Source organism: Mytilus trossulus, chromosome 14 (genome assembly GCF_036588685.1).
Source record: "Mytilus trossulus isolate FHL-02 chromosome 14, PNRI_Mtr1.1.1.hap1, whole genome shotgun sequence".
Taxonomy (NCBI): Eukaryota; Metazoa; Mollusca; class Bivalvia; order Mytilida; family Mytilidae; genus Mytilus; species Mytilus trossulus.
The window spans coordinates 8,091,496-8,101,753 of NC_086386.1; the positions used below are offsets into that span (position 1 = coordinate 8,091,496).

General features: G+C 32.8%; 1 protein-coding gene across 1 annotated transcript; it reads left to right on the forward strand.

Moving 5' to 3' along the window:
- The first annotated feature begins 6,164 nt into the window (after window positions 1-6,164).
- On the forward strand, window positions 6,165-9,887 carry LOC134695694 (protein THEM6-like). The gene is made up of 3 exons (XM_063557057.1): window positions 6,165-6,332; window positions 8,194-8,405; window positions 9,433-9,887. The coding sequence occupies exons 1-3, from the start codon at window positions 6,197-6,199 to the stop codon at window positions 9,661-9,663; spliced, it is 579 nt and encodes a 192-aa protein (XP_063413127.1). The 5' UTR covers window positions 6,165-6,196; the 3' UTR covers window positions 9,664-9,887.
- The last annotated feature ends 371 nt before the right edge of the window (window positions 9,888-10,258 follow it).

Here is a 10,258-nt window from a genome sequence, read left to right on the forward strand (position 1 = left end):
TGGCATTCCTGTGATACTCGGCAAATTCCTGAAAATACACCGCAATGCTACGTTTTTAGTGAAAAACATTACATAAGTAGTATACCAAACAATTATTTGGATACTGAAAAGTATGATTGTGTAAAATAATAGAAAACAAAAACAAATTTTAATTATTAAAATGCATTTTTAAAAGTTTCAAACATTATTGAAAGTTACTTTAAAAACAGTTGACTTTTCCAAACAGTGTTCATTATGTATATTGTTGAATTATTTATTTTGTTGATTCGTCCATATCAAAATATTTTTCTTCTCTGTTGAGGCATATGATAGAAAGATATCATATCGAATGTACTAAATCTGGGGTCCGACGTCCGTGAACTTTTCAATATTTGAACTTCTATATTGGAATAGATATAGGAAGATGTGGTGTGAGTGCCAATGAGACAACTCTCCATCCAAATAACAATTTTAAAAGTAAACCATTATAGGTTAAAGTACGGCCTTCAACACGGAGCCTTGGCTTACACCGAACAACAAGCTATAAAGGGCCCCAAAATTACTAGTGTAAAACCATTCAAACGGGAAAACCAACGGTCTAATCTATATAAACAAAACGAGAAACGAGAAACACGTATATATTACATAAACAAACGACAACTACTGTACATCAGATTCCTGACTTAGGACAGGTGCAAACATTTGCAGTGGGATTAAACGTTTTAATGGATCCATACCTTCTCCCTTTTTCTGAAACAATAGCATAACATCACAACATAGAAAAACATACGATAAAATATCAATTGGCAGACTTAACTCAATCAAAAAACGTATGATTACACAATGAACGAATAAATTTGATCTGCGATATCTGAATACAAATGCACAGTTAATTAAATATTAGAGACAAACATTCATGACCAAAAAGCTAACAAACAAATTCAAACACAGGACATCACTGAGAAATATTTAACCAATCAATGTTCACTTTAGAAAAAAACATTTTTTTTATAATCTTGAAGTTTATACAAATGTTGTAAGAAAAAGTGAAAAATTGAAGATATTACAAATAATCAAAGCTGGTGTACAGACAAGATCCATATAAATAACAAATAACAAAAAAGCATTATAAACAGTATCAACAGGTCGAATTAACAAGAAAATACGATTTGAGAGTACTCGCAGTTACTGACAGCTAGTTAAAAGCCAAAACCAACTAATAGTAAAAAAATCATGCATCAGAGACTAAAATCGACTAAAACACATCACAGGGATTTAGTATTTTAACGTCATTAATAGTCAAAGAAGACATGACTTGTGCAATGCCACACATAAATGTATCGACAGGTAATAGTATAGTGAATAGCGACTACTTAGAAATAAAAGTTAACGTGTCTGTGTCTCTATACATCTCGCCTCAAAAGATAATGAAATTTAGTTATGTTTTAATTTGCTAATGACAAAATCAATATTAGTGCCAATGTGAACTATATTCAGAGATCTAATTACAATATTGGTACGATAACCCTTACTTATAAGTTTGTTTAAAGGTTCGACACATAAAAGGATCAATATATGAATCTGTTATTCTTCTCCATTGTTGAAGCATATGATAAAAAGATCATAACATGTCATTTTTCATATCGCATGTATTATCAGCCCTCGGTCAATATCAGCCCTCGAGCCATGCAGCTCTTGGGCTGATAATACATGCGATATGAAAAATGCCATGTAATAATCTGATAGTATTGTCTGTTAAGCTGATGTTAAGTGAGTATATAGAGATGTATGACATAAACAATAAACTCAAACTTAAATCAATACCAGTACCTGAAATTTGGTCGAAAGGCATTACAACTGTAAACAACAAGTTAGTTGTAAGTGAAGACAACCGACTACTTATCATAGATCATCAGACAGGAGAGGTGGTAAAGACAATACATATTGACTGTTATCCTTTCTTTCTACATGGTTTTGCTGATAGGATATTCTACTGTGATATCTACTGCTACTACTAGAAGCTGTACTGGTATAGCTATATTGATAACAAACTCCATGACCTAACATTACCATCAAAACCCGTGAGAAAGACTGCACTACATGATGGAAGTCTGTATGTAATTTTGTGATGATGGATCAGTTCAACATGTATCATCTGATGGTAAAAAGTGTAAAACTGTTACAACAGAGGGACTGATAAAAATTACTTATACTTTGATGTCTTACAATTCAAGGCAAGGAAAACATGCAAGTAAAAATCAGACTTTAGCATTCAAAGTCTTTAATGAGAAATAATACAGTTTTATCATGTTAATTGTTTAATAAATGTATGAGTGCTTACGAAAAAAATAGAGATGCAATATGTAACATGATAATAAAACAAGTTACTTCATAAAACATAGACTTAAAGATGATAAGGGACATTTATAGATATTATATAAGTCTGTCAAAAGAGATGATTTAAAGTTAAGACCTTTCTCTTTTACAAAGAATATATAGAATAGTATTTTAATAATTATAGGACACTGAATAATTGCTGATTGAAACTGTCCGGATGAATAAAAGCATAAATTCCAAATGTAAAAGATAATTTGAAAGGTTTCATGAGTAAAAGTTATTACTTTTGTCTAAGACATATGAACATTATACATGTACAGTATTATAACATTGTATTGATATCTTTGATTTGAGCTAGTTGCAAGAGGAGCAAGTTTTAGTTCTTTTTAAATTAACAATGATGTGCCATGGTTGGTATCTAGTATGGCCTGTGATATGCATCATTGTTTAAGGACAATGTGAATAATTACTTAAAGGGCACAGGACGTTTGCGCTTTTTTACCTGTAAAACGATAGGACATTTGCGCTTCAAATACTATGGACATTTGCGCTTTTAATTTTTATTCACCTGTATTAGATGGACCGGACATTTGCGCTTTTTACCTACAATCGACTCTCTGTAATCTTGATGAGAAGTAATCATTACGTAAATAACTTTTATTTTAACTTATATTTGTCATTAGTTAGTACACATTTACACAGTCTTAAACATGGATTTTAAAGTACAGAGACTAGTAAAGGAAAAAAATGTATATGTCTTGTTGGATCTTTAAATGGTTTCGACCAAACCCTAAAAATTGGAGACCTTTCATGGAGCTGGTCTCGATCATTTATTTGAGATGTGGGCTAAATACTAATCAGGACAGATAACAAGATTAAAATTTGTTCACTCATTAGGCTTTAAATATCAAGCTAAAACTGACCTGTAATTGTGATGACAGTACTTGATTTTATTTAATTACTTTAGCTGTACATAAACTTTTAAACATATATCAACATTGTGCTATGACATGAATGTGCTATTTTTTTAAACTTTTAACCATAAAGAATGACTTTAACTCTGCCAGGTAAAACCTGTCGGTCCCAAGCCCGGATAAAGAGGAGGAAAGTCATAAATATCAAAAATTGTAAAAGCGCAAATGTCCATTTTTGAAAAGCGCAAATGTCCTATGTTTTGAAGCGCAAGTGTCCACAAAAAAAAGCGCAAATGTCCTATGAAAAAGCGCAAACGTCCCGTGCCGTACTTAAATAAATCGAAATCAAGCAGACAGTTGCGAGAATTCTTTGATTATCTTTCGGTCTTCTTTATTTGTTAACAGTTATAGTAAAGCTTAACATAAATTGTATTTATAAACAGCATTTGTAAATATTGTTATTGTTTACAGTTAAAAAAAAATGCATTGATTTTTGTCAATCCTGCAACATTTATGTCCCTTAAGCGAGACATAGCGATCCTAGATTCCGTCTGTGGTGACAGTTTTTATTAGACATCAATGAATTATCAAACCTTAATGAAATTTTATGAACTTTTTTTTACCCAAATTACAGTATCCAGAGCAATTTTTGGAAAAATGTGCTTTTTTTTACTGCATTTTACTGATAAATGACTTAGTTCTTTTTGCAGTTAACGATAAGATTTGTCTAAAGTTTGAGTTTTTCAGTCATCAATATTTTTTGCCAAACCTAGAATTTATGAAACATTAAAATAAATGAATATAAATCTAGACAACAATAAAAGTCAATGCTTGTAACATTGGTAAAGAAATAAGCCTTAAAGGATATTATTGAATGTATCATAATTGATGTAGTTTATTAAATGCTGCTTCCAACAATTGCCACGTCTAATCTAAACAAAATTGTACAGTGGTTAGGAAACATATAGACTATTTGTTTATAACATCAGCCGAACTGAACAAAGAAATAACACGACGGGTGCCGTATGCGGCGCAGGATATGCTTACCTTCCGGAGCATTTCAATCCCGATTTTAGTGGAGTTATTATTTATAACTGTTGATATAAATGATCTTTGTTTTTTTTTAGTCTTTGCTTACTCCTTGGTTTTGATTGTTATTGTCTTATAACTCTGTTATAACTCACTGTTGCCCGGGCATACTTCTCCGTTTATTTTGGAATAAGACTAATGATAACATTTAACTCAACTTTTTTTAAATTCCTCATGTAAAAATAATGTGACAACAAATCGTTAATACATACCCAATCTTCAAAATATTTTAACAAGAAAAATCAAAAATCGGAAGAATAAAGGCTCGGTCACACCATACCGGAAAGTACGAACGGACGACTAACGGATGAAAATAAAAATTGTCCGTTGACAAAATTGTAATCCGTTGGGAGTCCGTTGATGTGCTGACCGAATAAAATGGACGTGTAAAGGATGCATAACGGACATACACCGGTTATGCAACGTAAAAAACCGGAAACGTACCGGACAGAACGGATGTCAAACGTACATCCAGGTCTTATTCAGGCCAGACACTCGGCGACTGCTCTTTGGCGGAATTTTGAAGACCAAACCAACGCCAGTTACACAGAAAAACATTTTGAATATTTATGCGATTTACATGTATTATTATTGTCGCCTTTGATTTTTCCGTATAACTTGTTCATTCGTATTATCCAGTACGCTTCCGTTATGTGTCCGTTTTATGCGGTACTCGTCAGTTGGATGTACGTTCGACATCCGTTCTGTCCGGTACGTTTCCGTTTCTCGTACGTTGCATATCCGTTGTGTGTCCGTTATGCATCCGTTACGCGTCCGTTTTATTCGGTCAGTACATCAACGGACTCCCTATCGGATAACAATTTTGTCAACGGACAGCTTTTATTTTCATCCGTTAGGCGTCCGTTCGTGCTATCCAGCTAGGTATGACCGAGTGCTTTACCTCCAACGGATGTATAACGGACACGTAATGGATACAAAACGGAAACGAAACGGACGAGTATCGTACAAAATGGACGCTTAACGGACGTTCAACGGACATATTCATTCGGCAATCCTCGGTAGAATTCTCCTTCTATCCTTCTATCTTAGATGAGGGTACGGAATCGGCCGAGTTGCGGACATATTATCAGTTGGACGTCCGTTTAAAGTTTTGAGCATGCTCAAAATTTTCCACCGGACAGAAAAGACGACGACGGATAAAACGTACGCTTAACGGACATGCAACGGATATGGACGGACGTTTAACGGATAAGAACGGACGTCTAACGGACATGAACGGATTGAAAAAAAAATATCCGTTAGGCGTCCGTTCGAGCTATCCGGTAGGATTTGACCGAGGCTTTAGATAAGTTGACTTCAAACTTGTTATTAGAAAAAAAAAAACATCTCATGATCTAAGTCTTAATGTTTTTTTAGTTGAAAAGATACAGATGACTTCAGTTTTCAATATTTACGTTTTTGAGTTGAAAATGTGTGGTGATTTTTTTTAGAAGTCACATGTCCTCAGTGGGGGTGTCACCGATTGAGTGCGAACTGAAAAACTACTATATTTAATATAACTAGAAATCAGTATTGAAAATGTGTGCTGATGTTTTTAATTTTTGCCGCAAAACAGAAAACAAATCGGGGGTCAAACACAATCATTTTTAGCGAGAATTTAGATATATGTGAAAAGTCAATATTTTAAAGTTAGAAAAGTTAGAAAGACGTCTAGGTAAACTATATAATATATTTCTATGATATGACTAACTAGTGGTGAACATCCTTGTCGCAGGAGTTGTATGATACATACATATATTATCCATTTTCAAAGATTAACATTATCCGGTTGTGTGTGGCTTTATTAATATTATTCTGACCGGAATTTAAAAATATGGCGATTTTTCTATTTTCACAAAGAAGGAAGACCTCTAATCATGTGGTTACTTTTGTTGATCATCTGTATCTGTTTCGTGTTTTTTGACGTTTGGTATTTCATTCGATTTGGAATCACATGTTCCTTTTACATGTTTACCAAGTCGAATTCACTATTTGAAGAAAGCATATTTTATGGTAAGTAAAGTTTAAAACGGGAGATAATCCAGATATTTCTTACGGTGACGATAGAAATTCTTCGCTTTTGATAAACTCCGGGTCTTTATGAACTTTTAAAATTGTGTTAACTTATCGTTGACACCTTTCCATCCAAATCACAATTTATAAAAAAAAATTGCTTTATTATAACTTTAGACTAAAATAAAATCAAATAGTTTATTGTCGTATAAACTTTACAGGTTGTGACCAACATGCATTAGCGGTAAACTATTAACACAATATAAAATGTATAAACATACCTATCGAATATACAGTATATTCGATATGTATGTTATAAACAACAATAAAACAACATCAAATTTATAAAAACAAACAAGCTGTTAAGAGCCCTCTGTTCTCGCTCAGGGTCTCAGTTCTAATGACTTTTTCAAGAAGGATCCTATTTTATTTGTTTATAAAGGCGTTGGTGGTTTTAGTAAATAATGATTTTTTTTCTTCTTCATTTAAATTATTAAAGTTATTATTTTCAGTACATAAGTTTGTTTAAAAAAAGACATTTACAATCATAATTGAGTAAAAAATTATTCTCATCCTTATGTATAATATTTATTAAAAAACAACGCTTCACTTGAATAGTTACTATGTTTCAATTCAAACGGTTCTAAGTCTGCGAGTTTTTAAAGATGGAAGTTTAGAAGTCAAAGGTAAATGTTCATAGCTACTTACATAGTCTTCATATATAGCGCAGAGCTTTTTACCAGTATTGTTTGCTTGCGTATATACTTTATTATAATGTCGATGTTAAAAGCTCATTAGAGCTGACCAGTGTTACTTTGTTTAATATTTATCGACAATAAATAAAACTTTGATTTGACTTCAGCCTTACCGAAACAATAATGTAACATCACAACAAAGAAAGAAACACGTCTATAAAATATCAATTAAAATGGCTTAACTCATTCACAAATATAACACAAGTGAACTTAACTGAACGAATAAGTATGATATATGACACAATACCAATCATGATGACTGTCAAATATTATGCGGGTTTACTGTTATAAATAAATTTTATTTGGTGTATAGAATGACATCAACCCAGTATTTGTGCTTCATTGGTCCAAGGTAAGTTTTCGTGATTGCAAATAAACAGAGAATGAAATTAGCAGGGGCCAACAGGCCAATGGCCCCTAGATTTTGGTGTGGGCTCACTTGAATTTCTGCTTTTCTTGTATAGATATAGGAAGATGTGGTGTGAGTGCCAATGAGACAACTCTCCATCCAAATAACAATTTAAAAATTAAACCATTATAGGTTAAAGTACGGCCTTCAACACGGAGCCTTGGCTCACACCGAACAACAAGCTATAAAGGGCCCCAAAATTACTAGTGTAAAACCATTCAAACGGGAAAACCAACGGTCTAATCTATATAAACAAAACGAGAAACGAGAAACACGTATATATTACATAAACAAACGACAACTACTGTACATCAGATTCCTGACTTAGGACAGGTGCAAACATTTGCAGCGGGATTAAACGTTTTAATGGGCCCAAACCTTCTCCCTTTTTCTGAAACAATAGCATAACATCACAACATATAAAAACATACGATAAAATATCAATTAGCAGACTTAACTCAATCAAAAAACGTATGATTACACAAAGAACGAATAAATTTGACTATATATTTGGGCTACAAATTTTAAGCTATGGGCTACCATTGTCAAAGTCTTAAGTTAATTCTATCCCTGATAAATATGTTTACTATTTTATAATATTGTATTATTGATTAAAAATACATTATGCTTCTCATATTGTTACTATTAAATTTAAGGAGTAGAATAATAATTGTGTTTGGTCTTACTTTCTTTGTAGGAATATGTCTCACAACGGATCTTGATTTTATGATACATATGAATAATGCTAGATATCTACGAGACTGTGACTTTGCTAGGTTCAAGTTTTGGATACAGAGTAAAGCATGGAAAATAGTACGGAAATTAGGAGCCAACATGTCCAATGCTGGGAATAATATCCGATACAGACGTTCTTTACAACTCTTCGATATATATAAGATCAAAACAAAGGTAGGATAGAGAGAGATAAAGTTACAATATCTCAAAATATAAAAGCGAATCAGAACAGATCAAGTAAAACTGATATCTCGAAACAAAACAGTCACTCTTTCTGACAGTCACACAACATCATAATCAGGGTCATTTTGACACACAATCGGACACATTTTGTCACACAATCGGACACATTTTGTCACACAATCGGACACATTTTGTCACACAAATCACACAGTCAGATTATTGGTCACAAAAATCACAGTCAGACTGATTGGCAAATCTTTATTCTCTTCACCTTTTGAGGTAGTCTTCTAAGTTACCGCATACTAGACTAGTTATAGGCTTATAAGTTGTTTCGTTAATAAAAATCAACATTTACAAGAAGCTTGGCATTTCCTGATTTCTTTTAAGGGTGAAATATGAACTTCATTTTAAAGTTCGCTGCCAAAATTGTTAGACAAAAAGTTTGACTTTAAAGACGATGTGAATGGCATTCGCCAAAACGTTGTTCAAAGGTGTTCCCTGATCTTGCTTTTGACTTTTGAAAGATCGATAATAAGAAGACATTTCACGAAACGATAGACACAAATAAACACAATATTAATGAGACCACAGTTTAAATATATCCTTTAACAATAAATAAATCGTTTGGCACGAAACGTTTTTCAAACAAAGTACTGAACATCGGATGACCGTAATGGTCACAAGTACTTGTCCCAAAAACAAAATCACATTTATGTCTATACTTGAAAGTGAGGTTAATGTACAGTTGCATTTTTTTAAGACAAGTTCGTGCGTGGATGATAAATAATTGACAGGAATTTCAACCTCATCGTGATACCTTTGATATTGCAGTGATACAAATCAGTATACTCTGGAATTTTTATATTATATTATATTAATATAGATCAGTCACGGAAGTTACGTAAGTAGAAATCTATTGTAACGATACATCGGGATGACCTCACGGTCACCACGATGTAAAAAATAGAGATAAGATTATGCAGTGATATTAGTGTGTGACGTTTGATATCTGTTTCAGTTAGTATACTGGGACGACAGGTCTTTCTACCTAGAACAACAGTTCATTAGGACAAGGGACGACTTTGTATGTGCTGTCAATATAGTCAAACAAACAATGATAGGATGTTCTCCCGCATTGATCATAGAGAAACTTACTGGGGAACAGAGGGAACCAGTTTTGACAGAAGAATTAAAATGTTTGTTAGAGTCATGGCAGCTATCCAGCGAAAGACTTCGACAGTCAAGTTGATGACGGATTAACCTTAGTTTGATTTTTTTTTTAATTCGTGAAATTTGCAAACATTTGATAATTCAAGCTACTCAGTAATTGTTCTTATAGTTATATGAATTAAAACCGATTATAATTCGAACGTGTTAGTGATATATTACGATTAACCAATCATTCCAATGTTACTGTTACAAAATATACAGTTATGTTCATTTTATTTTTTTAATAAATTTTTCTACACTTAATGTTTTTATTCCGAACTTTGTTAATATAATGTCACAAGAAGCTGGATTGTGACTATATATATGAGGAAGTTCATCACGAATAATCTGATAATATTTGTCAAAATGGAAACACGTCGCTAGAAACCAATGATTAGTTGAAGGATATACGTCAGCCAAATTAGAATTAAGACCAATACCGTGTCTGAACTGTAACAAGGATACAACCATGGTGTTGGTTTTATTTCGTTGTAGATTTGACTGATTCAAGATCACGAATTTTACCTTATTTATGCTCCTAGTTATAGCACGTAAACGTGTGGATGCATATCATCAAAAGGAAGCTTACTTTCAATGCATGTTAATTTTTGTGTCATTTTGTCGTCTTATTAGAA